Raw genomic sequence first — 26,769 nt, 5'->3', positions numbered from 1 at the left:
CTGCTGCGGTGACAAGCTGTGCCCGGCTCTCCTCCAGCAGGGACTGTGGGCGCACACGTGTCCCCCTGCTCCCAGCCCGCTGCAGGCTTGTGGATGCTCCTGTGATGGAGCAGGAGAAATGTGCTGCCTCCTCTTCCTTGCAGGTAGCCACAGCTTTGCAGTGGTACAGGTAATGTAAAAGCTCCCTTACCTGGTTTTACTGGACACAGCTGAGCTCAGCTACACGATGCCTTCACTAAAAGCAGCAACATGGCACGGCCACCCCGGCAGCTCTGGTCAGCACCTATCCTGCCCACACTGGCAAAGGGAGCTGGGCCCGCTGGGTTTTGTGCCTGATCCCTCCATGAGGCCACCTGGTTGGCTGCAGGTCTGCGGGACATGGGCATGCAGCCCAGGGATGTCACCAGGGCACCCCCAGCCCAGGGTCCCTGGCCCCTCTCAGCCAGGAACAGACCCAGCCACCATCCAAACCTGCACACACCCACCGCACTGCGTCCATCGTTTTGGCGATGCAGCTCCAGTTTGCCCAAGCCAGGCACCAGCTACTGCCTGCAAACCTCCTCAGCCTGGGAGTCCCAGCTCCATGGGGTGAGCGTGGTGGGACCCGGTGCTGGAGACTAGCAAGGTGACATCTGAGTCATAAATACCCCTGGCAGTAAAAAAGCAGAGGAGTGGGAAAGGGGGAGGAAGGAGCAGATCCTGTCATTGGCACTCAGCCCACAGCCCTCAGCATCCTCTCCCTGCCGGGGGAAACAAGGTGCTGCTCCGGTGGGGGAATCTCTGCAACGTTATCTGCAGGGGCAGAGCATGGTCCCCTGTGCAGGATGAGGGAGGTGACAGCAGGGGCCTGAGCTGATGCATTCAGCCACTGCAGAGCCGTTGTGAAGGACTCATCCCAACACCGCTTACAACAGGACCACAAGGTCGGCACTGGAAGCTGTTGCTGCGGCCGGCACAGATCACAGTAAGGACACAACCACCAAGAGAAGAGAACCTAGCAGAGCAGCTCTGCCTGTGAGTGGCACCAACTGGGCCACGGCCAGAGCCATGCACAGAACGGAGGAATCCCAGATGTTACCAAAACCAACACTGGTGGCCTTAAAGCCAAATGCAACCCCCCTGCAATCATGTTGTCAAGCCTTGCCCTGCCGCTCCGTCAGGAAGGTGCTTGTTACAGGGCAGGACATCAACGCTCACAGAGGGCCAGGGGACCCCATGGCAGGCACGATGAAGCCATGCCTCCCACTCCCACACCGCTCTGGGCATCACCACCCAGAGCCCCCCCAGCATTTCAAACACATCCTTTGGCTTTGCAAAGAAATCAGGGTTCAAGTAACTTCTGCAAGGAGGTACTTGAAGTTGGCTTCAGAGCCTGCCCAACCGCACGCTTGCAGCCCCCCACCACACTAGAAGGGAAGAGCATCGGCACCTACCCAGAACAGGAGTCATTTGGGCGCAGGAGAGGAGCACTCCAGCCGAGCGGATGGTGCCAGCCCTGCCTGGCACAGGCATCATTCCCCCTTCACAGGCAGCACTGCATTAAAGCACTTCCAGCGCCTTCCTTAAATCACAGCAGCGCTGGCTTGACCCACTTAGTCTGTGCCTTTGACCACCCCATGCAAATGATCTCAACACCGCTCAACCCCCCTGGGGCTGCTGGCGCCGCTCCTGCCAGCACGCTCGCTCTTACCAGCCCTTCTGGGGATTCACAAGAAACAGACCTCCAAGGGTTTAAAAATGCCTCTGGCCGCGATGAAATTGCCTGCGGCTGCTTGTGTCCCCGCTATGCCACTGTGCCCTGCTGCTCGGGGGGGATGCGGGAAGGATCACTGGTGCCGCTGGACATAGCTGGGAGAGCATCGCACAGCGCCAGAGAAACAGGAGCCGGTGGTGTTTGCCGGAGGGGAGAGGTCTGCTTTCCTAATGGCTTTGGAGTCCAGCTAAGCAAACGAACAAATAGAGCCAGAGCTGCGGCTCTCAGCTGGCCCATCTGCTCGGTCGCCCCTCCCCGCTCACGCCTGCCACACACATGCCTTGGGAGCCCATGAGCCAGCGGCACCGAGGCTGAGCAAGCGGCTGTCCTGGGCTGGCAACCACAGGCACCTCCATGCCACCTGGGCCAGCACCAAGAGCCGGCAGCGCTGGAAACCGAGCTTGATGCAGCCAGGGCTGGGTGCTGGGAGAGATGCTAAAAAGCCCGGTACTCAGACCCAGCACCCCATCCAGCCCCACGTGAACAGCCAGGTGAATCCCAGCCTTCCTGGGCTTTGCACCCTGTCCTTTCTCTTAGGACTGGAAGCTAACTGATGTGCAAGAAGGGAATGACAGGGTGAAGGATCAGCCTCAGGACCCCTCAGCGCTCATCCAGGCTCACCTGCACTGCAGAGAGCTAACAGTCAGGCTACTGCATAAAGAGGGTCCCTAAATTCATTACAGGATGTTTAAGATGTGCTTTGAAGCCTCACAGGGAGCTGTAAAATCCCCCCACATAGCCTTCGATGCCCTGCTTGCATTTGGGGCTTGTTCCCATGAAAGAGGGCTACAAACCCAGCAAGAATATGGCTCAGTATGGATCAATCTGGGGTAGCTCAAACTGCATCTACTTCTTTTATGTTTGCAGCCCTTTTCACACTGCTACCTCTTCAACTCCTGTCCTGGCTGAATTAAAGTCAACACGCTGTCCTTCTCTTGGCCCGTCGGGTGCCGAGGGTGAGATCCGTGTGTCGCTGTGCATCGAGGTCACCAGCATGGATTCAAGGGTCCCATTTGCTCTGATGGCACAGGGACCTCCGGCAGGGACAGTTTCCTCCAGATATCTAAGTGGATGGAGCTGAACTGGAGCCTGTGTCACATGGGGACAGCGTCCCCGGTCCCGCAGCCTCCTGAATTCACGGTGTTACTGAAGCAGCCTTTGGCTGGCCTTAGTAACAAGTTTTTCCGGCCCAGGGCGAGAGCTGGGCTGTGCTCGCTGGTGTGGAACACCACATTTATTTGCTTTACTTTTGTAACCTGGCTTGTAAGTACTCCCAGCTGATGCTTTAACCCTTATTGGGGCAGAATAAACCTCAAGGTTTTCTCCTCTGTCTGAGCACCCTGACGGCATGAACGCTGGGAGGGTGTGTGGCCGGGCCAGGCTGGCCCCCAGGGTGCTGCTGTGATGTGCTTAGCCCTGCCCAGCCTCTCACGTTGGTGTTGTGGAAGAAAAGCAGGCTCTGACGAAGCTCCAGGTTCCCTGCACCCTTGCCCGTGCCCTGCCCAGTCTGCCCCACAGCAGCAGGTGAGCGGGACCCTCTGGAGCAGAGCTGACACAGACCAGGCAGCAGGTTCCCAGCCCAAAATGGAAGGACTTTGGGCCTAAAACAAAGCAAGAAGGTGCAAATTCCTCCCCTCCTTCCCCATCAATCACGCCCTGACTGCACTGCCACTGAGTGAAATGCCCCAGTCAGAGAGAGAGAGAGATTCACCCCACTTGTCCCCAACCCAAGTGCTTGTCATGGCCACCCCAATGCCAGTAGCCCCTTGGCTGTGCCAGCTGAAGGGTGTACATGGCCACCATCCAAAGGGAGGTCTGGGACATGACCCAGTGTAAAGAGAAAGGGTGTTGCTGAAGGCAGTGAGGTGCTGGGGAACAGCGATTGCAAGGGGATGTGGGTGCCTGCGGCACGCCAGGGTGCTCGGGGCGAGGAAGAGGAGGCAGGGCATGGGACAGGAGAGGGGTCACCCACGCTCACCCTTCCCCACGCTGCAGGCGCTGGGGCCAGCGCACGGGGCAGCGCGGCCGCCCGCCCGCCTGCAGCTCCGCCGCAGAGCCCTCCCTGCGCCACCGCTCCGGCCCTGGTTTCAATCATCCCTCGATTACACGCTGTTTGCTCTTGTTGACAGCACGTTTACTTGCACTTGTCAAGCACGCTGTAAATAGTGAGAGAAACAGCCCTGCCCTTCCTGACCAGCGGAACGGCCAGGAAGGGGCCGGCTGGTCCCTCCCAGCCGCGCACCCGCCAGCTCATTCCCAGCACCGGAGCCAGCGCTGCCAGGAAGGGTTGGGGTGCAGGATCAGTCCAAGCCTGCTCGCACCGTCAGCAGCCATGGGAGAGAGACTGGCAGCCGGGCTTTGAAAAGTGCTGAGGATCCACCACCTCCCGTGGAAAACAAGGGGAGCGCCCGTCCTGGACTCCCATGGCCCAAAGTCCACACCACAAAGTGTCCATAATTATTTAGCTTAAGGATAATCTACATCTTTCAGATACAGCCAGCCATCATCTCCGAGGCAATCTCAGGTCACGGAGTCAGAAGGAAGAGTAATCAGCCGTTCTGAGTGTGGAAGACACAAAGAAACAAGCAGTGAGAATCAGATGGTCGTAGCAGGTTCGTTATAAGCAGGGTGTTGTGCCACTCATCTTTTCCCTGGCAGCCAAACCAGCTGGAGCCGCTCCAGCCCCTGGCGCCTCGTCCCTGCCCCTGCTCTGCAGTTTGCCATCTCTTCAATCGTGCTAATGCAATTCATCGTGGAGCCAGGCTGGAAACAGGACCAGTGCAGCGATGCAAGGTTAAAAAAAGCACCGTGCTCTGCGCAGATGGTCATTATTCGGCCCAAGGAGGCAGCCTCGCTAACTCGATTAATTCATAAAGCTGCTCTCACTATAATCACATTGTCGCCACTGTGGGTCCTCACCAGCCCCAGCCCACCTCCAGGCTCCACTCCTCCTCGTTTGGGGACGTTTGTCACCAAGCTGGGTCACCCTGGTTTTGTGTTTTACAGATCCTGGCTCAGCACAGCCAAGGGGCAGACCTGGACCCGAGGACAAGAGTGGGGAAGGCTTTGCAGGTGGAGAAAGTAACCACAGAACAACTCCTGTGACTTGCTGCAGCCGGCAGGACGGGTTCGTCACTCAGTGAAGTTTGTCTGATTTCCCACAGCTCCAAGAAGTTGCCACCATGCAACTTTCCTCCACCAGTTCAACCAGTCCAGCCCCTCCTTTCCAGATGTGACCGTCCCGCTGGGGATCTTCTGCCCCATCGCAAGCCATCCGTTCTGAGAAAGGCTCAGGGAGGGCATTAACAGCAGCGTTAGCATGTTGAAGGGAGAGCCATTCCCAGCTCGCAGAGGCTGCTGAGGAGACGCTCTCTGCTCAGACAGTGTCCCTTTCTCCAGCTGCAGCGCACAGCTGGCACACGGCACATCTCTGCCTGGCACCGAGGCTGCGCCGGCCCTTCGCTCCCGTCGCACAGCAAAGCCCGCAGAGCCTCGGCTGGGCTCCGGCCGCAGCGAGATGAGCTGCCTCCTGCCAAGTTGGAGCAGTTTTGAAGGCCTTGCAAATCAGATTCCTGTTTGGAGCAGAAATCAACCATGCAGAGGCTGATATTTCCAGTTTAATTTGTCTGTTCACAGAGCACAGACGCTGTCCTGTTTCCTTAAATAGCCCTAGTATCAAATGACTTGTAAGCAACCAGCAAAGTTAATGGATCACTTCTCCCTTGCAAAAAGCAACTGTTTTTCCCAGCTCCTGCCTCCCGCTGCACCGGCATCCCTGGGGACGTCTGCCTGACAAACCAGCTGCAGCGCAGACTGGTCACAGCAGCCCCAACTGCAGCTCGCCCGTGTCGGGCTTCTGCCCACAGCCCAGCCTGCTCCAAGCCTGCATGGCCACCAAGCATCGTCGCCCGTCCGCTCGGGAGCTGCAGCCTCACGCGGGGCTGCTCCCCCTTCCCCACGCTGCTCCTTCTTGCGCCTCAGGATCAGGTTTGCTTTCAAATTGCAGCCTGGGCAGTTTATACCTTGCTGGGATGGGAAATGGTGCTATGAACTCAATTAAGTGCCTGGTGGTTGTTCCCATGCACCTTTTCTCCCACCCCCGGCCCCATACCCCACCAGCAGGATTTCCATCAGCTTTGCAAGCTGAGACAAAACCCCCTTGTCACAACCTTGGAGGGCCGACGCTGGCTCTCCACTGCACCCAGGAGCACCCCCTTGGCTACTGAAGCACAGAAAAGCCTTAGAAAGGCTTGTGTTGTCTTCTAAAGTATTTTTTCACCTGTTCAGTAGCCAGGCTCCTTCAGCAACATGGGGAGCAGACACTCTACAGGGCTTTTCTCTGAGCCACAGGGCTTGTAAGTCTAGCAGAGAGCCAAAATCCTGCACCCTGCCATGAACACAGAGTCTGGGGCGGGGAGAGCAAGCAGCAATATCACCTGAAAACCCAAACAGTCCCAGAGCACATGTCATGATGGAGAGCCGCCAAGATCCCCCCTTTTAGGATCTATTTGAGATGCTCAGATCTGACCATGCCCCTGCACAGCTTCACCCCGGAGGATCCCCCAGCCCGTGGCTGGATCTCACCCAGGCGAGAGCAGAGCTATGCCAAGCCCCCAGCAGCAGCCCCATCACATGCATCCCCCCCCATGCCGAGCCGCCTGGGACCCCCTGCCCGGGCACTGTGTTGTACCAGCTGGATGCATCGCAGGGAAACAAGAGACACGGCAGAGTCTTGTCACCTCATTGCATTAGCTGCCCTGGGCTATTTGCATTTCTAGAGGTTTGGTTGGTAACTAGGTTCTCAGGCTTTGTATGTTGTTGCTATTTTAGTACGCCTGAAACATGCAGGAAAAGGAATCCGGAGGCTCTGTCTCCTGTGGAGATGTTTGTGCTGACCCAGTTTGGGATGCTGCAGAGTAAAAGCCATGTCGCTCTGCCTCCAGATCTGGGCAGCAGCGCAGCCGCCTGCTCCTGCTTTTGCCCACACGTACAGTGAGAGTGAGTCGCCTGCCTTCGAGCCAGACCAGACCACGCACCAAAGCTGTATCCACACGTCAACGTGGGGCAGGAGCTGCTCCACCACCACGCACCAGCCAAGGGGTGGTTTTACCCCTGAGATCCCCATCTGCCTCACTTAACGCTCTTTAAACACTCAGCCCAGTGTGTTTCTCTTCTCCCAGAGCAGTAGTGGGTCACCCACCAACGGTCCAAACCCAATTCCCAGGGGACGAGATGACTCCAGCAGAGATGATTGCCACCATGCCAGGCAACTCCTCCGTGGTAGCTCCAGCCCCAAAGCCAGGCAGACGGGAGATGTTAACTACATCCATGCAGGGCAGGTGTGCCCAGCAACGCTTCAAATCCCTCCATGCACACATTTCTCTTGCCAGCACTGCTGAGACAACGCTCTCGGGCCAGACTGAAGCTCTTCAGTGTGGGAAACGAGCTGGTGCTGCCTTGCTAGGTACGAAAAAAAGCACTCATCAAATGACCTTTCTGTGCTTTGAGGCCATCTCTGGGGTTCAGATCAAATGCTTGAGCCCATCTGAGTGCACAGAAGCACATCTTCGCACCACTGCTCCCATGACCTCGGCCTTTTAATCAGGACCCAGAGATCACGGCCTGAACCTCTCCCTCTGCATTCAGTCCTGCCCTAGAGCCAAGCTCGCGGAGAAGGCCGTACACCGGGTTGCACGGCCTCAGCTGTCCAAATACAGATGCTGGGAGGCGTCAGAAGCAGCCTGCTCGCTGGAGTCTGCCTCAACTCGGGTCAGCAGATGCAAATGGAATAACTGCTTCCCCGAGCAGGGCGGGAAGCTGCGGATGCAGTAGTGCCTGAATACAAACTCGCTCCTCACCTAGCAAAAAACCAGCCTCCAGAGCAGCTCGCCTGGCAGGAGTGTCACTGGAGCAAAGCCCCCGCCGCAGGCAGAGCCCCGCGATGCTCCGAGCGGGGTTTTCGAGCTCCCCCATGGGTCGCTTACCTTGTTCTCCGTAGGAGCTGACGCCGGATGTTGCTGCTTCGTGATGTTCTCAGCCAGACACCAGCAGATCCTCTTCTTCTGCTCCTGGGAGTAAGCCTCCAAACTTAATAAGCACTCCGACTTCTGACGTAAAGGAAACACAGGCAGAGAGAAGGCCATTAGCTGTGTGTCGCAGGCCCTGGCTTTGTTTGCAAACTACTTGCTTCCAACAGACTGTATCAGATGAATGTAAGTATAACGGGAGAGCTCGCACCAGTGTCCCGCGCTATGGGCACAAAAAATTAGATTGGAAATCAGCTTCACAGTGAAATCTCCTCCAGACAGAGGGTAAAAGGCTGCTTGCTGCGGTGCAGAGCAGCAGACTTTTGCTTTAGTAAGCGGGAGTTGTAAGGCACGGGCAGAGCAGCAGCAATTCTGCACCCTGTGCCACCACAGTGGAAACATGTCTATTAAGCTAATTTGGAGGGTGGAAATTGCTCTTTGCCGTACAGAAACATTAATGAGGCGCCATAGCGTGAACTGATGAAAACAAGCGCCTTTGGGCTGGGTGGGGCTGGGAGGGAGGCAGAGCTCAGGAGAAGCTCCAGACCAGCCTCACCTGGTTTGCTCCTTGCTTTGAGCATGCACCAGGGGTTGTTTTGAGGACGATGCTCCAGGTCTGGTCATGCACTGTCTGTGAGCAGCGTGCAGCGAGGAAGGAATTGAGACACGATGGGAATTCACCCCAGCTGAGCCCCACCTTGAGCCTCAGAGCCTGCCCACCTCCCCTCGTGCCCTAGCCCCTTCCCTGCACGCCCCCCTCTTGATATGGACCTATTCCTCTTTGCCATGTTTTCTTTGGGCCAAATCCCACTCATTTAAGAAACCTTCTGATGAAGTTCTCTCGGCAAGTGTCTCCCAGCCCTTAAACTGCTCATTTCTTGTGATAAAAATTAAGCATTAGTAACATTTGCTGCTCACTGGGATTTTGCGGGTCTCACTTTAAAAAGAGTCCAGAAATGCCCATGGCTGGATCATTTCCTTCTGTGGCCAGATTTGAAAAGGGGAGGGGGAAGGGAAAAGAAAAAAAAAAAAAAAAAAAAAAAAAAGGCAGAACTTTAGGACAGAACTGCAAAGAAAAAAAGAGTCTTCCACTACAGGGATGAAATAGGCCTTTCATTTCCCCCTAGGATTTCCTTCCAGAAGGGCAGGTCTCCGCTAGCCTGTTTTTCCCAGAAAGGCCAGAGAGAACTAAGGAACTCGCAGCTTTGTGACTCCAGAGACATAACACAACCAAAAGGGGAAATGCTTTTTAGTCACACCATTTAAAACGCTGTTTTCATTGGATGCTAATTCATTCATGTTTAATCCAAAATCCCTATTAAAGCAGTAAATAAACCAACCTCCCACGTCACCGCTAGAAAAGAGAAATCCCTACTTCAATCCTTTGCCCCACCAAGGAGACTTCCAGGAAAGAGATTTGATCTTTCTTATGTCTGGACATCACCACATCTATTCCTACAGCAGAAACAGGCTTAAACATTGAAGATGCGTGCTCAGCCTTAGTGAGCCCTACCACAATGGCACAGAGGTTTGTGATTCAGGGACACGAGGTGGCGGGGCTCCCCCTTGCCCCCCAGGTCCCAAGTTGCAGCGATGCTCTGGGCATCCCCCGGAGTGTCACAGTGCTCTTTCCCATCCCAGATGTCTCAGTCTCTCCCAGTCCCATGCCAGCAGATCGCCAGGCTGTACCACTGTGATATCCACTCGTCCCTAGGAAAGCACCAAATTGTTCCTACATTCAGAGGAGAGGACAGGCACCAATCTGCTGGGCTGGAAATCCAGGCTGGCATTTCCCTACCCCGCACTGGGGGCCAGAAGTGAATGATAGCAAGGACTCAGCACAGCCTAAAAGACATCAGCGCAGCTGCAAGGAATCCAGTGCCCACATTGATGCTGTAACTACTGCGCACTCCCATCCTACCGAGCTTCTGCAATTCCCTCGGCGTGAGGCTTAAAGCAATTCCAAAGACGTCTCATATCCCCTTGCTCGTGACGGATGCACAGCTCACCTACCCCGGCTCTGCAGCCCCTTGCTGATTCAATTACAGTCCCCATCTCTTTGATTGAATTTAGCATAAAGTGATGCTCAGCCTGCACTGGCTGTTGAGAGCAAAGTGCCCCTCTCCCTCCCGCTCAGCCTCAGCGAGCTGGCGAGACTCCCCGGCCCCAGCCGCCTGGGAATATTAAAGCCAGGAGAGGAGATTGCCCTCTGGTCCAAAAGGCAGAGGAGAAAGTTAACCACCCTGATGTGTGTCCTGGGCAAGGCTGAGGGAGGACATGAACAGCCAAAATTGCATTTATGCAATCTGTACATATTCTACTATCATTTCTGCGCTACAGCAGTGAGATCTCAGCACTTTATCCCTTCACAGTGATATTTAACCACTCCAACACACATTCCCCAAAGGAACGAGCTCTGTTTCTCCCTCTTCCATCAACCTGCTCCCCCTAAATAATGTGCAACTGAGCTGAGGAAAGAGCCAGCCCAACCCACAGGGGCTGAGCACCTCCGGCTGCCTCTAAGGCACAGAATCCTGCTTGCAGAGTCCTTTGGGATCCAGCCAGATGTGAAGGACTGACCTTCATATGGGATAAAGCTCTATCAGTGGCACGTGTCCCTGGAGCCCAGCCCCTGCCAGGGGACCGAGCTGCCCAGCTCAGCGCTCCTGCGCACCGGGGAGGCTGGAGCAGGGAGGCCAGCTAACACCGGGGCTGCGCCGTGCCCTGTGCACGCTGCCTCGCTCAGGGCTCGCTCTGGGAACCGGCCTCCCCGCTATTGTTTTCATTCAGGGAGGCTGCCGCTTTGCCTGCCAATATTTACAAAGAGAAAACAGGGTTTAATCTCACAGTGCTGGGAAAGGAGGATGCAGATGGCGTGAAGGGGGCGTTTGCGACCAGATAAAGCGAGCGACTGAAGTGGCTGCCAGTTGCTTTCTGACTGCCTTCACCCCAGCATTTTGAAAAACATGTTATTGCAGGTGTTGCATGCCGGCTGGCGCGGGAGCCTCCGGTGAGCCCGCAGCTCTGGCTGGACCCTGCACCAGCACCGGACCCCACGCCAGCGCTGCCCATGGGAGAGCAGGAGGAAAACACAGGCCATGCATCGCAGAGGAAGACCCAGACTAGCCAACGCAAGCCCCAGATGGGCCCTGTTACAGCAGAAAAAGCTCCCTTTTGCTCCATGGGAAAAGCTCACCCCTGCAGATGCTCCCCCAGGCTGAGCCCCAGCCCCACAGCACCCAGGAGCACAGGGAGATGATAAGTGAGGGGTCTGGCCAGGCAGAGCTCCTGGTTACCCCAGCAGACACCAACCAAAGAAGGACTGTTGGCTCTGTAGCCCATCAATCAGCCGAGGATCTCCCGGAGAACGGCACCACATCCCAGGAAGGGCCCCTAGACCCTACACACCAATACCCCATGCTGCAGACATGCCCCTCTGTGCAGTACCAAGCACAACAGCATCTGGTACACAAATGTGGCTCTACATGACACTGCAAAGCTAAGATATTATAATAACAACGAACCAGACTCAGCCTGACACCTCCAAAGCCTTGAACTCAGCAGCCAGCCTAGCCTGGGGCTGTTCTCATCTCCCTGCAGCCTCCCCCAGCAGACATGCTCCCAGGGGTCGGTCAGGTCCTTGGGTGGATGTTTCCACCGCAGATGAGGGGGATGCGCTTCTGCTCCTTTTCCCAGGCTCCTCTCCTCTGCAGGGTTTATGGCAGAGCGGTTCAGGGACGGGGCTCACAGCCCAGCTCAGCTCTGCCCGGCCCCTGGCCTCGAACGTTCAGAGCGTTGGTCCGTAGCCAAACCCAGCAGAGATCCCAGAGGGGAAGTACCTCGGAAACGGGCTCCAGACTACAATAGCTTTTAAATGGCAGAGCAAACCTTCCACCGGCGAAACAGCAAGCCCTGGGAATATCCTGTGCACAAAACACGGGCAACTGCTGGCTGGTTATTTCATGACCCACGGAGCTAGGTCTGATGAGAAAGTTCAGTTTGCTCCCGTGCTAAGCTGTGCTGGGGGGGCCATGGGGGACCATGTCTCTTCCTGTGGTTTTTTGACTGCTGGGCACACTGGTGGTGCCCAAAAAACAAACACGGGCAGTAACAGCAGGGGCCCTATTGAAAGCTGGGAGGACCAAAACGTGGCAGGATGTCATGGGTGCTTGATGTTCATGGAGCTGCTGTTTGCAGGGCACAGCAATCTGTGCCGAGAAGCGTGGCTCGTTGCTGTGTGGCTTGTTTTCAGGCAAGGGAGGCTCTATAGATGAAGGTGAAGGATAGATGTGCCCATCCTTCCTTGTGACACCAAGGGCTGGCTCTTAGGAAATTGGTTTTCATTGTCCTACAGACACCCATGGATCAGGAGAGGCACCAAGACAGCAAAGTGGACCTGCTGCTTCATGGTGCAGAGCCACCAGTGGCTCCAGCTCACCCCAGGCCGGTCAGACCCTGTTGCCCTTAGGTGCTGATGCTAAGGAGGGAGAAGACAGAGGAGCCATGCATCATGGCACAGCCTGGAGGATGCTAAGCCTCCAGGAGGAAAAGCCAGCCTGATGAACCTCTTCCACTCACTTCGGAGCAGCCAACGAGGCCACAGGGCTTGGTCTGTTTTTGCAGACCAGCAGGTTGTCCTTAAGTGGCTCATCAGATAACAGCCTTCACAGGAATCCCCAGCCCTGAGACTAGCCAGGCATGGAGTTCCCCGCACGAACACCACTCTGGCAAACAGAGAGCAGGTCCACCAGCTTCCCATTCTGCAAACGCCCTTTCCTCTCAGGTGCGAGGGCTCAGAGCTGAGCAGCCCCAGCGACAGCAACACTGAGCTCACCCACCCGCTGCAAACACAGCCCCAGAGCTGTCCGTCCCTCTTCCCCCAGCACAGCCCCAAAGAAAGCAAGCTCCAGCCTCTGCAGCCAGCCCCAGGGAACAGCAGTTCCCCTCCAAAGTTACCCACTGGTGCCTGGGCCTTTTTAAAATCTCTCCAGTACCGTAACCACATAATATCAGCTCTTCTTTTTGCCAACATCTGGGAAATGTGACCACAGGATTAAAGCTGGAGAAAAAAAATTAAGAACTTCTGCTCCAAAAAGCACATTTTGTGGTCATCTCAAAACTCAGATTCAGGTTGCACTGTGTAAAGATTCACAAAGCCAGGGAAGCAGAGTGCTCCTGTTTATCTTTTTCTCCAGCAGGGACAGAAGCCCTCCCTGCTCTGCCCGAAGAGAGGTACAGCCCAGGCCATGGGTCATGCCAACCCAGGACTTCTGCTACTAGTGGCACTCCACATCATCCAGGTAAATCGGCACTGGCAGAGGAGACAGAGCCCAGGGATCTGTCTGCACAGAGGAGCAGCTCGACACCAGCCCCACAGCCATCGCTTTGCGTGCTCTGGCTCCAGGTATATACCAGGAGAGCACTGGCTTGAAGTAGATGAACGTTTCAGTCGCACTTGAAATTTGGGGCATGTCATGGGGATGCTGGGTAGGGCTGCATTTCAGGAATGCCTCAGCATTTGGGGCAAACCCATGGGGTACGCGGGTTCACATCACAACATCCTTCAGAAGCACTTTCCAAAATGTTGGCAGCCTTGGTCTGATGTTATCTCACCGCACCTGTGGTTCAGGCTGCGGCTCGGTCTTCTTGGCATCACGCACAAAGAAATCCAGTGGCTGGGGCCCACTGTCCTTTGGATGGAGGAAAATGGAAACCTCTATCCAGGAAAGAGCTAAGCTGTTGCCGTAGGTGTGACATGGCAGAGGGGTTCAGCCTGTGCAGATTGAGCATCCAGCTTTTACATGAGCTGGGTGACTCGAGGCGATGGACGCCGGTGCACAGCAGCGCAGGACACAGCCCCGCTTGGGGAACCTCTCTGGCATCCCACAAACGAGCTGCTGCTTGCGAGACACGCGGGAAGCAGAGGAAATATCAGAGAGCAGGAAAGGATCTTTCGTTTGATAACATCTCCTGACCACCGCTGGCAGAGCGGCCGGAGGAGACGGACTCCCCCCCTTATCCTGAAAAGGCCTGGGAGCGGGAAGAGGAAGGCAGAGGAATACTCTTCATCATCCCTCATGCTTCAAATTCACGTGATAAAACTGATGAGATCAGGCAGCAAGGAGCGCGTCTAGATTTTCTCTACTTGAGGTCCTCAGGTATGACCGATCCCAACACTTCTAGCCTTGGCTGCGGTGCCCTTTCCACCACAGCCCAGAGGATCTCCCACCTTACTGCAGTACAAGAAGCCCATCTGACAAATAACAGCCCACACATCTGACAAACATCATCTCTTTTCCTATTACAAATTAGGGGAAATTGAGATACAATTTCAACAGAGCACATAGTCCACTTCACAGACAAACACTCACCTCTTCTACCTTCTCCCACCCTGCACACAGCACCCGATCCCAGCTGACACCCAATTTTCTCTTACCAGGAATTTAAAACCCACTATACCTCCACCCTACAGTGCTCTGGCAGCTGCAGGGTGACCATCACAGCACAAAATTCAGCATTTTGTGTTCAGGCGAGGCTGAGGGACTCCTAAATCACTGTTCTTTTTTGTGGTGAAACCCCCCTGCAGCGAGTTGTGCTGGGGGCTCGCAGACCGTGCCCCTTGGCCAGGGCTGCTCTGGGGTCAGAGCCGGGCACAGCTCTTGGCTCCGTGTCTCGCTCGCAGCCTTGAGGTTTTCTGAGCTCATGTCTCTAAACTGGCCCTTTTGTCATTGCGTTTTGTGGGTATTTTCTTGTATTCAAGAACAAAAAGTACAGATGGAGCATTTGAAAAGGAGGGATCAGACATCTTGCAGGCTGCTCAAGCCCCGCCAGGGAGTGGAGTAACTGGGATGGGGGGGAAACCACAACAGCAAAGCCCAACCCAAGGCACCAGATCCTCCTTAATGCTGGGAAAAAGGAAAAGAGGAACAACTTCCCTTGCTTTGGTCCCCTGCCAAAACCATCTCATGTCAGCTGGAAACAAATTCAACCCAAAATGGAAGTCTTCTGGCTATCACTTTGGAGTCAGAGAACAAAGGAATGGGAAAGTTGACTGAATCCTGAACTTTTATCATTACTGATGCCTTCTTTCTGCTGCAGGAGCTCATGGCTGCTGATTATCCCTCCCCCAAGAGGCTTTTATCAGTCACTTCTGACCCTCACAGACCTGTGTGTACAGTTCTCTTTTCCCCACGATCACGTGAAAACATGTAATCAGCTTTCACCCACCTTAACAACGAACCCCCACTGCTCTGTCACTGAACTATCCTCCTTATCATCTCCTACTTCCCCAAATTTTGAGTCATATGCACACTTTACCAGGCATGATTTGCCGTTTTCTACCATGTCAGTGATGATTGTTTGCAATGAAGCAAGAGCCAGGGTTCCCATGCCCTCCCTGGCAGAGCAATGCTCACAGAGCTGAGGTTTCAGACCAGAGTTTTTAACTATTTATTAAGCAATTTCCTGTCTTTCTAGGTTTTCAGGCCAAGTGTTGTGTCATATCAAGCCACACGCTTGTGAGGATGTCTGCTCTAGTTGTGCTCCATCTCTATGCTTTATCTCTCTTTCATTAATAAATACTTTTAAAGTTCTTTACTAAACAAATTCACCTTAGCTGTTCACTTGGTTGCGTAGGTTTGATGTCACCCCTTGGCCAGCCCTTTTCTCTATCACCAGACCATCTGCCTACGTGTCCTCTAGATCTGCCAGGACAGTGCCCAGAAAAGCTCCTTGCAAGCTCTTCTGATGACACGTCCAGAACAGCTGACTTCACAATGACCCAGGTGTATAATATCTGCCACGTCCCAGCGTGTCCCTGAGCCTTAAAGTCCTCTGTACCATCAGTAAACTGCTTCTCCAGCATTCAGATTCCCTGTATGGAGACAGGAACCTCCTTGCTCCTTCCCTGCGGGACAGAAATGGGCAATGTCACATCCCTAAGGGCATTAAATTAGTCATGCTCGGTCCTGGGAGTAACAAAGAACGATTTGGGAAATTAATTCTCCTACGGACCAAGCTGGGACATCTGCAGTGAAGACTATGGAGTTAAGCACATTTATACAAGCTACAATATTGCCCCTCACTACAGTTGTGGTCCAGTTTAAAGAGAATTTGTTCCAAGTGTTCCCTTGCCAGCAGCCGGGACACAGCTCGAGGATGCAAACAGCAACAGTGCCCATGGGGGACCCTATGGGTGCAGGGATGTGTCCGCAGAGAGCCAGGGCACGGGGTGGGGGGACAAGGGGGGACACTGTCATTTTTCTGACACTTGTCTAGAGGATCTCCCACGCAGAGTTAGGATGCACATCTCCAAGGGAAAACAACCAAGCATAGATCCGCAGCATTAATTTGCTTGGGTCTGTAAGTGTGCTCATCGCAGCAGGCCAAGAAGCTGTTACTGGAAAGATTTTCTGTTGGAGCAGTTTCCCAAGAGAAACGCTGGTGTCTGCAGATGAAAACTTCCAGAGAAAAAGATCAATTTTGCTAGTGCTTTTCAAATGAAAAAACTTACTGAGCTATTTGATTTCAAGTCAATTTGGTCTGAATATGTTGGGTTTGAATCAAAAACTTCTAACAATGCAATAAAACACTGATCTGCAGTTTCCTATCAGTAGGATATTTCCGGAGCAGGGAAGGGTGTGAATACAGCCCTGGACCACATTCACGTCTCTGGACTGGCTCCCCGTGAGGTTCCCGATTCCCACCACGCAGTAAATGTTTTTTTTCGGACAGGTTTTACACATGTCATCACAGGGGGTGTATGTGCCCTGCCGGGAATGGCGTGCGGGCGGGGGGAAACGGGGCCAAGCTTCCACACTCCACATTCTCTAGGGTGCAGAAACGCGGGTCCACACCAAATCAGCCCAAATCTTTCACAAGTGAGGTCTGTTCAACTGACTTTAAACTGTTTCATTTGGATTTAAAATACTGAAATGAAACATAGGCTGGACCAGGTTTGCATGCATTGGTAGTACCTTTTCACATATCAGTTGGCAAACAGAAAAATTAGACAAGCTTCCAGGTATACACAGTATTCCTCAGATCAAAAGGTACCACCTTCACTTCCAAAATCACATCCAAAATCTATCGCAGTTACCCCATGACCACCACAAGGAACAAACCCACCAAGAATGGACAGCTCAGTGGAGAACCTTCCTCTAGTTCTGCATTCTTTCCACCACCAACCTATATTTAGCCCTTCCCTTCCAGGAGGCCACGTGCCCCACCAGGATCAGGGCCACCTGCACTCGGGACCTCCAAGCACTGCAATTCACACACTGAAGAGCCTGTAAAATAAACACCCCTTCTGCTGTACCCTACACCGGGCTATAAAGATTAGCGTTCGCCATCTGACTGTAAATAATCATAATGTACAGGATTTAAACTCTGTGGGGTGATTTATTTGCACACAATTAGACAGGATGGCTAGCAGTAGCCTTTTTATGACACTCCAGTTTCCCTCAAGGTTGGAATTTTCCTTCTTGTTTAAAATAAATAAGCAACTCACAGACACTGAACCATACTTTTATTTTGGATCACACCAGATCCTGATGCAAAAACGCAACTTTATGGGTCAGAACATTACTCACAAACCTTTCAGATGAGAAGGAGTAGGAGACGGCAGGCCTCGGCAAAGAGCCATTCCTGCAGCAAACACAAAGTCAGCCCAGCCCTGTGGGCTCCCTTTCAACTCACAGCAGCACTAACTACATTACTGCTCATTGCAAATGATTTGTGGGTAAGAAACAGCAGTATAAGAGCTTCTACCAACCTCCCAGACCCCGTCATGGGAGTGCAACGGATGTGTCTGCCCACGTCACGGCAACAGAAGAGCTCAGATGAGACCACCAAACCCCCCAGACCCATCACCTGCACCCCAGAAAGCACCAGCTGGCACAGCTGAGCCAGCAAAAGGCTCCCGGTAGGGTAAAGCATGGCTGACAAGCCCAGGGATAGAGCACTTGCTGCAAAGAGCAGGACAGGAGCAGATCAGGAGGGGGAGAGACCCCTCCGAGTTACATGGGACAAAAAAGCCACATCCACACAAGCATCCTTCCCTTATGCATCCTTACGGAAAGCTTTCTAGCTGCCACAAGCAGTCGCAGGGGTGGGCAGCAGGGCAGCCGCGTCTGCCAGCAGGACCCAGCCACAGGGCACTGCTGCACCCCATCGCTGGGACCCCGAGGGTGCCAGGAGTGTGCCAGTGCCAGCACCCTGCCAGCGCCAGCACCCTGCCAGAGGTGCCCTCCCGAGCCTCCCTCCGCCCCCACTCCCCGGCAGCCTGAGCGTGGCCCCGAAGCAGAGCCAGCCCCTCTCCGTGGCAAGCCACCCTTGCAGGGGGAAACCCTCTCGTTCCCACAGTCGGGAAGGAGGCTGAGCCTTGCACCAGGGCAAAAGAAGGTCACACAGCCAGGAGCATGGCACCCAGTGGACACCCCATCCATCAGGCAATAGGGAGAGCCACACTGGGCTGGTCCAGAGACCCCCCCGCAGCCCCATGTGCCGCTGCAACACGAGAGTGCCACTTCACTGGGCCTGAATCCCAGCTTTCCATGACAGCAGGCTGTGCCTTGAATCCGCCACACTGCAAAAACAACCTTAACACCTCAATCTGGTGCTCCCACCGGCCCAACGAGGCATCCAAGCCCCTCGCAATGCTTCTGTGCGCAGCCAGCCCGCAGGAATGCCTTGGAGGGGGACCGTCCCCTCTCTCCCGCGGGCTGCCAAGACTTAAAACCTCCCAGTGACACCCCCACAACCCTGTAAATAAAGCTTTGCTCCCAAAAAGTGAATGCAAAGAAGAAAAGAGGGATGACCTGAAGGTGACTCTTCTTAGCTTCTCTGCAGGAAGAAGATGCTTAAATGCTCCCAGGCTGGCTCCCATGACAGCATCCCATCGTTTAAGAGCAGCCCGTCTCCGTTTGCCTGAGGTCTACCTCCACCAAGGACAGTTCATTGAGCCACACAACCCCCACACTGTAAGAGTGAGAGGTTTCTGCTCTCATGCTTTAATCGCCAGCCCATGTCCTTGCAGCCTGGTTGCCCGCTTCACGTGGTTCTCGGGGTTGTGACTTGCAGGTCACCGTTTCCCAGAAGAGCAGCTGTGGGGAAGTTGGGAAGGCACCGTCCTGCTCTGGCTCGCTGCTGACTCACAGGCACGTCCCCTTCTCCGCACTTCAGGTTCCCCTTTTGAACCAAAACTGCCCGCTGCTGGAGAGTCTGGCGAGACTTACGGCTGGAAGAGCACTGTCACCTTAACATTGAAGCCAGCTGGTTTTACCTATGGTACGCACTCACGGCGCACACAAAAAAAACGCGCCTTCTCCCTTCCTTGCAGGAAAAACCCAGCCAAACCACCTGCCTCAGATCTCACATCAGCCTCATCTCCCCAGCCCGGTGCAGACCAGCAGCCTCGAAGCAACCCCGTGGGGTCTGGGAGGGAAGGGGTGGCACGGGGCATGTCCTGCTCAGCAGGGTGCCATCTTTGAGCCAGAGGCTGCCCCGATGTCACCTGAAAGCCGTGGGCTGGCACAGTGCAGGGTGTGAGCAGCCACTCCTGGGGTACGGGCATGTGGCAGACCTGATGGTCACCACGGGTCGGGGAGCTCCCACTCACAGCCTGCTCCAAAACACCCCGTGTGGACAGGAGGAACACGAAGAGGTTTGCAAAATCCCCTAAGTGTGGCTGGTCCAGACCTACTGTACCCTGGTCCTCTGTGCGGGAGCACGCACGTAGGAAAGCAAATGTTCCACGTGTTCTATAAAACTACTACACTCCAACCTCAATGGATGTCACAGATCTCAACCACCAGAGCTGAAAGAGCCGTTTAAGCCCCTCAAGAAGAAAGCTAAGCACTTCATTACATCTTGACAAAGACAAGTCTTCACCTCTCAAGATCTCATGAAACCAGCAGCCAGCTCCCTTTCAGTCACTTCTACTTAGGGGCCCAAAGCTTCTAAATTAAACGTCAGGCTCCGAATGCATTTTTCCAAATGCATGAGAAATGCAGGAGTGCCTCATCCCGCTGTCGGGATGTTGCTGACAAACACCCATCGCAGCCTTTGAGTCACGTTACGGGATTAGCTGGGTAGGGAGACACCCTGCAAGGCTGGCATTACACTGGGACATGCACTGAGCAAACCCCCGAGGAGGCAGCTCCAGCCCGACCACCCCAGGAAGAAATAGAGGAGACAAGGAAGGAACAAGAGGGAAACGTGAGAGAGACCTCGTCAGCCGATGGTTACGCAGCAAGTCGTGCTTTGGCCCAAATCCCAGCCACTCAAGGTGAACAACTTTCATTCTAAGCATTTTCATCCAACTTTCACAATAGCTTATTATTTCGTGGTACTGCTGAGCAATGTTTGCCTTTCTCCTCTACGCCCTGGGGATCTTTCCCAGGTCTAAATTTCCACCCTTGAAAATACAAGGCCTTGAAACCAGGAACACAGTGAAGTCACTTGAAAAGGAAAAACAGCCACAGCATTCAATGATTAGGGAGGTCCAGTCACTGTGAACCGATTTTGCCGTCTCCTTGGCTGCTTCACGACACAAACATAACTGTGCCAACGTCTGAGCGATTGCAAATCTGCTTAGAGCATTTAGCCATGCACCAGCCACATGGGTTTTTAGAGCTATGATTATGTGTCTTTTAGATTGAGCTTCGTTATTTTATTTGAGGCTTCATACCTGGGTGCTTGAAGACAAGAAAAGCAAAATGCCTAAAAAATAAAGACAAAACAGGTGCCAAGAAAATCCGGCCCCAGGCAAAAGAACCCCAGGATAAATCAAAAATGAGATGCGGCGAGGAAGATCCACCTACTGCGCACAGGGGGAAGGGGAAAAGCAAACCTGTCTCAGTGCTGCCCAGCCTCCCGTTCACAGATTCCTTTTAGCAGCTTCTTACTAATATATTCTGGCTACAACTGTTACATTTCCTTTCCAGACCTCTGACAAATTAATTAAAAAGGAAGTTAAAATCAGCCCGTTCAGTGCTCCTTGCCCCAGCAGAAAGGATCAGAGTTGTTAGTACATGTTCAGCTCCCACTACGAAGCTAATTTGGAAGACAGCAACACTCACCTCTGCAAGGTAAAGGATGCAGAATTTCCGATCTTCTGAACCTACAAAGAAGAAAAAACAGGATCAAAATTAAGCTATGACTGCATTTCTGCAAGCGGAGACACTGGCAGAGGAATTGGCTAAGAGACAGCATTTAATGAATATTTATTGTTGTCATCCTACAGTACCAGGCTGTGATCTGGGAGTGATGTATGCTGCATCTGCAGGGGCCATGCGCTGGGCAGGCTGCATGGTGTGGTATCTTGCATGGACTCGCTGCACTATCATGGATTCTCCTTTGAGTTTGTCCTTCTGGAAAAAGGTTTATTTCATTCAGAGGCCGCGCACAGGCTCTCCTGCCTGACCTGCAATGGCTCGTGCAGCCTGATTCCTTCCCGGGGGGTGCAGAGGCCCCGCAGCGTCCACACAGCCATCCTGGGCACCGGGGTGGGGTCTCTCCACATCTTACCTCTGTGGATGCTTTGCTCCCAGTAGGACCAACCACAACTTTCCTACATCCTCCCTCGTTCCCAGCTTCTCACCCCAAGCCCTTAACAGGGCTGGCGGTAGCTCTGTCTAGTGCTGTCTGTCCCAGCCTCCATCAGTGCCAGTGGTCGGGGTCTGTGCCTCTCTGAGGAGATGGGGCCAAACCCTGGGGCATGGGGAAGCGGCTGACATGGGGCAGGGGGAAGAGCCCATCCTGCTCCATCAGGCTGAGGGCAAACTCCCCAAGCTCCCACCAGCGTGGTGCTGCTCAGGAGGCCTGGCCAAGGGACTTGCACTTCCACAGCTTTGGGAAAGGAGATGGTGCTGGAGGCAATGTGATGACCAGTGTTGTGATCCACGTCTTGCTAACTCATGGAGCAGTGCAGTCGGCTCCTCATCTTGCTGCCAGCTGTCCCAGGGGATGCATTATGCTCCAGCTGCTCTGCCAGGCTGGTTCCTGCAAGCCTAGCCTTCCCTGCCCCCAACAAAAAGGCATTCCTGAGGATCTGCCCTGGTCTTCGATCCCTTCTGGTGAGACACGAGTGTCCCCAGTCCCTGGGGAAGCCAGCGCCTGGCATACATCAGCCTCGCAGGAGGACATGGGGCTGCCACGGGACAGGGTCACCTCGACGCTGAAGCAAGACGGAGCATCCGATCTCCTGGAGCCAGTTTGCTCCTTCGCACCAGCGTGCCCCGCACCAGCTTTGCCTTTGGTAGCGTGCAGCACCGCTGGGCTGCAGCTTTCATAACCTTTTTAATGACATTATCTCTGCCATGAGATCAGCTCTGCAGTCTGGGCACAGCCGCAGATCTTATTCAAAGCGGCATCAGCACAAGCTCTGCTTCATTTCAACAGCCTGAGCTGTGCTAACGATGGGAACAGGCTCTGTGCAGTGGTGGAAACACCCTGTTCCCCAGAGGAAAGCAATTCTTCTGCCGCAGGCAGCAGCCCAAATGTCAAGATAAGAGCTGTGACCCGTTGAGGGACTCAGATGCCTCTTGAGTCACTCCATGGGCAATGCGAAACCCATGAAGAAGTGCAATGGCACGGAGCCATTTGCTGGATGTCTCTTCCAGCTGCCCGTTGGGGGATTGCAGGCCTGCCTCCACTGCCAGCTTCACTTTTAATGCACATTGCAGGATACGGCCTAGAACATCACTACAGGGACAGCAGGACACCATGCCACAGCGGCTGCTGGAGCCCAGCACCACTGGGAGCGCTGCTGCGGACCTCTCGGATGATGAGTCCTTGTGTGCTTTCATAAGCTTCAGTCTGCTCCACCCTGGGCGACATGAGGGTGGGGGAGGCAGCCTGGCCCCAGGGCTGCCAGGCAAAGGGCTCCAGCGCTGCCCTTCCAAATCTTCACTTCCAGAAGGGGAGCAATGCTGGGCCCCGAGAGCACATGCTGAACGATGGGAGCCCCTCAGCCAGTGCTTTTCCCCTTGAGGGAGGGTTTGGAGGCAGGATCTGAGCCTGCTGCTGGCACACCACAACTCCACCATCCCCTTCTGCTGCTTCTGCTTCCCAAGTGGTCAGCAGTACAAAAACCACCCCATCTTCTCAACTGGGCTCTCTGCTCCTCCCTGCTCCATGGCCAAAGCTCTCCAGGCTGCCTTGCAAAGCAGATTGCAGAAGACCAACGCATCCCAGCCACTTTTCTTCAGGAGCTTTAACCCGGCTTTCCCATCTGATCTGAGGAGCAAGTCACCCTCTGGAGACATGCACCCTCAGCAAAGAAAGGTGATGTCGGAATGTAAGGGCCCTGGGAATGACCCCGCTTCTCTTGGGCCTCTGTTTATTCCTTCAGCAATAACAAGTGATCCCAACAAAGCCCAAAACCATTATTTGAAAAATTAAGAGAGAATTAAGTTCTCTTCCAAATTCCTCTCCGTTGCGCGTTAGCTCCAAACCTTGGCATTAGCAACCTCCACTGCCAGCAGCTCCCGTCCCCTTGTCCCTCTGAGACTCACTGCTACCCATGGCCAAGCAGCCCAGTGCCTACAGGACACACAAAGCAGGGGGCCAGTCTAGGCTAAGGAACTGCTTAAATCCCATCTTCTACCAGTAATTGTCTTCAGAGAGAAAACAAATGGGAGGTAAGAGACTGGCTGCCCAGCCCAGCAGCTGGGCTTGAGCCGGTGCCAAATCCCGGCGAGGCGCGAGGGGAGGCAGGAGAGCGATGGCAGAGCCAGGAAGGGCAGAGCTGCGCGCAGATTTCAGCACAAACCAGGTTTGCCGGGATTTCTTCCATTTGAGCTTTTCCCAGTCTCCGGAGGGCCAGGCTGGTGCACCAGAGCCTGCTATGCCCTGGAGCCGTGCGACGTGCACTGCTCATCTCCTGCACCGGGGACCACAGAGGCCACGAAAGAAAGGGGAGAGGCACAACCTCGCTCCGGGGAGACAGCAGCCGGCTGCCCGGGCTAATCCAGGGCTCCGTTCCCCACGCGGCACTACATCCGCACTGTTTGACAGCTGAACAGCACATACTCTCAGCCAAATTTAGTGAAACACTAAAAGGAAATAAGCAAGAGAAAAAAAAAAACTCACTTCAAGATACTTCAGTTTCTCCTCGATGCGTTGTGACGGGGACTGGCTTATCTTTCAGAGTAACTTGACTCGTCCCTGCCCCAGGGCTGGGCTGCTGCCCGCGCTCAGCACAGACAAGAGGAGGGTGTGAGTTTTGTGGGGACACGTCCCGCTCTCCGGCTAAACCACGTCCCGCGCACACATGCTGACGCACGGGGCAGGCACTTACGCAGCTCCCAGCACAGTGGCAGCTTTCAGCGCCGGCCTGGCTCTGCCCACCGCCCTGTGCAACCCAAGGAAAACACCCACGGCTTGCAGGAGTTGGGTGCTGCATGACAGGTGTTGGGTCAAAAAGATGGAAAAAGAGGGAAGATGGTCCTGCTCCTTTCCACAGCCTCCCTACACGGCCCAGGGGACCATGGCAATGCCCGCGGTGAGGGCAGGTACCCTGCTCCCCGGCCCCTCGCATCTGCTCAGCAAGGACAGGACTGCATCCCACACCCAAAATGCGGCTCCCAGGGCAGGGTGCTGAGTGGCCCTGGCTGCACAGGGAGAGAGGAAGGCTGTTGCGCACATCCAAACCTGGCTGCCAAGAGGGGACAAGCTTGTCACCCTGTGTGGCACGTGTCCCTGGGGAGGTGTGGCAGGACGCAAGCCCTGGGTGCTTCCCAGCATCCTTGGGGCAGCAGGGAGAAGCCGTGGTGGGGCAGAAGCCCCATAAATCACACTCTTGGCCTCTGACTATCTTGGAGCTGTTTGCTGTAAGATACAGTGGGTTGGGATGTTGGGGACAGTAAAGCAGCGCATGAAAAGTCCTTGTTTGCAGGATTAAGGCTGGGGATGGAGCTCACAGCCTGGGGGTCCTCATTCTGGCTGCCAAACAGGAGCGCTCTTCTCCATCCCAAAGCCAAGCACACCCACCCGGGGGCCAGGGTCCCAGCGAGGCGGTGACCTTAGCGTGGAAATTCCCACAGTATCTAGTGAGGAAGCCAGCCCTGTCGCACTGGAAACATTGGCTGGTGTGGTGCTCATCAGGCATGCTCGGCTTCTAAAGCAGGAAGACAGAGCATTGTAAAGCAGATTATACTGATTTGCTTTCGCACAGTGCAGCGAGCGGCAGAAACAGGAAACATCACAATGGTCTTCAGTGTACCGGAGATGTCTCAATTGTTATACTCAGCAATACGCCTGTTCCTATTCATGTGCCATTCAGTTATTTAGGAGACCAACAGAAAACCCCTGCCAAAAGGGACGGACAGCTTTTTGCTTGCTCCACCCGCCTTTGAAGCGGCCCTGCCCAAACCAGGAGGGTGAGCTGCCTGAAATACGACTGTGCTGGATTCCCAGCGTACAGGGGGTGGTTCAGCACTGCAGAGACAAACATCCCCTTCGGAGAGGCTGGTTAAGCTATTCCAGATGTGATCCAGCCAAGTTATTACGGCAACAAGGAAATAAGTGGCAGAAAACCACTCACGAAATCCAACCGCCTGAGGTTAGGAGGCACATTCCTGTGCCGAGCTGCAAACAGACCTTCGTGCACAGAGCCGGGACCAACACCGGGGAAGCTGATTTCTTCAAGGAGGCGAACTGAAGCAGGGTTATTCAACAGCCCTTGAGAGCAGCTCGGGGCAGCATGCATGCACGCTCCGGGAGCGGACGCTGACCAACAAGCACTTCACCGAGGAACAATTTCTTTTGTCCGTTTCTTAGAAATAAGCAGCGCTGAGAACAAGCTCAACAAACCCCAGTGAAGCTTCAATGGCTTTTCTAAATGGCTCATGCTGTGGTGCCCCATCTCCTTCACTGCATTTCTGCTCCCACCAAATAGGTCAGTGAATTAATCTGGGAGCAGAAACATTGGAAATGGGAAATAACAACTGACAGGGAGCCTGTGGTGTCCGGCACAGCATTGCAGATCCCCAGCACTGAGGCTCAGAACAATGTGGGGCGTGTGGAGAGACGCAGCTCATCCACAGAGCTCAAAGCTTAGCTGGGGAAAGTCATGGGACATGGCAAAATTCATCCAGAAAATTATCCCTTTGGAGAAGCAGCCCAGATCTGGATTAATCCCTTTTGGTCAGGGCCACAGGGCGGCATAAAGACATCAGCTCATACAGTTACAGAGAAGTTCGGGTTGCTCTGGTGGTCTCTAGTCCAAGCACCTGCCCAAAGCACCCAGATCAGGGTGCTCGAGGCCGTGCCCAGTTGAGTCCTGAACACCTCTAGGGATGGAGGTCCCACAGCCTCTCTGGGCAACTTAATATTTGACCAACCTCACCATAGAAAAGTTTTTCCTTATATCTAATCATGATTTCCCATGACAGGTCCAGCAACACCCGCTGCCTGGGCTCGAGGAGGAGCCAGGGCACCAGCCCCACACTGATGCAGTCAGGCGACTGTACACAAAACAAGCCCGTACCCAAAAAGCAACTGCACCAAAGAAGGAACAAGGTGGGACTGGGCCCAGGGCCAAGAAGTGGCTCCACCGTAGCAAATAGGATGTGGTAGAGCAATTCGTTCGTTCCTCTTTTGACCCCGAGTAGCTAAAGGCCATCTTTTGTACAGCCTCAGCACTTCAACGTGAAATAACTGATTTCCAGTCACCCCCTGCCCTAGAAGCCCTCCCTGAGCCCTCAGCTGGACATGAAAGCCCAGCCAAGGTGAAGGGAGTACGGGCATGGTCCACAGCCTCCCACCAAGGCCAGGGTTTGCTCTTTCCTCGCCAATGGGGCGCGCACGGGGGAGGGATGCTAGCGCGGGGGAAAACCGTGGGCGGCTGAAGGGAGAAGTAGCAAAGTAAAGGTCAGTAGAGCTCAGCCAGGCTCCCTCGGAGACAACCTCTGAACTCTCTCGAAGCACCACAGGGGAAACCTCAAGACTTCACTTCCCTTTCTCAGCCTCGGCAAGCCCCCGCTGCAG

At 54.5% G+C, this 26,769-nt stretch overlaps 1 protein-coding gene across 2 annotated transcripts in view; it reads right to left on the bottom strand.

Moving 5' to 3' along the window:
• RGS3 (regulator of G protein signaling 3) overlaps positions 1 to 26,769 on the bottom strand; it is a gene marked incomplete at its 5' end in the record, with an annotated part of 86,519 nt that overhangs the window by 19,265 nt on the left and 40,485 nt on the right. For both annotated transcript variants that reach the window (XM_082327263.1, XM_082327264.1), the window contains 2 exons: positions 7,738 to 7,860; positions 20,859 to 20,899. In XM_082327263.1, the coding sequence (XP_082183389.1) occupies positions 7,738 to 7,860; positions 20,859 to 20,899 (164 nt within the window). The remainder of the gene's footprint in view (positions 1 to 7,737; positions 7,861 to 20,858; positions 20,900 to 26,769) is intronic.

Source organism: Platalea leucorodia, assembly GCF_965183815.1.
Source record: "Platalea leucorodia genome assembly, chromosome: 15".
In the NCBI taxonomy this organism is placed as follows: Eukaryota; Metazoa; Chordata; class Aves; order Pelecaniformes; family Threskiornithidae; genus Platalea; species Platalea leucorodia.
Note: the sequence above shows the minus strand (reverse complement) of the source record. Positions and strands in the feature narration are given on the sequence as shown.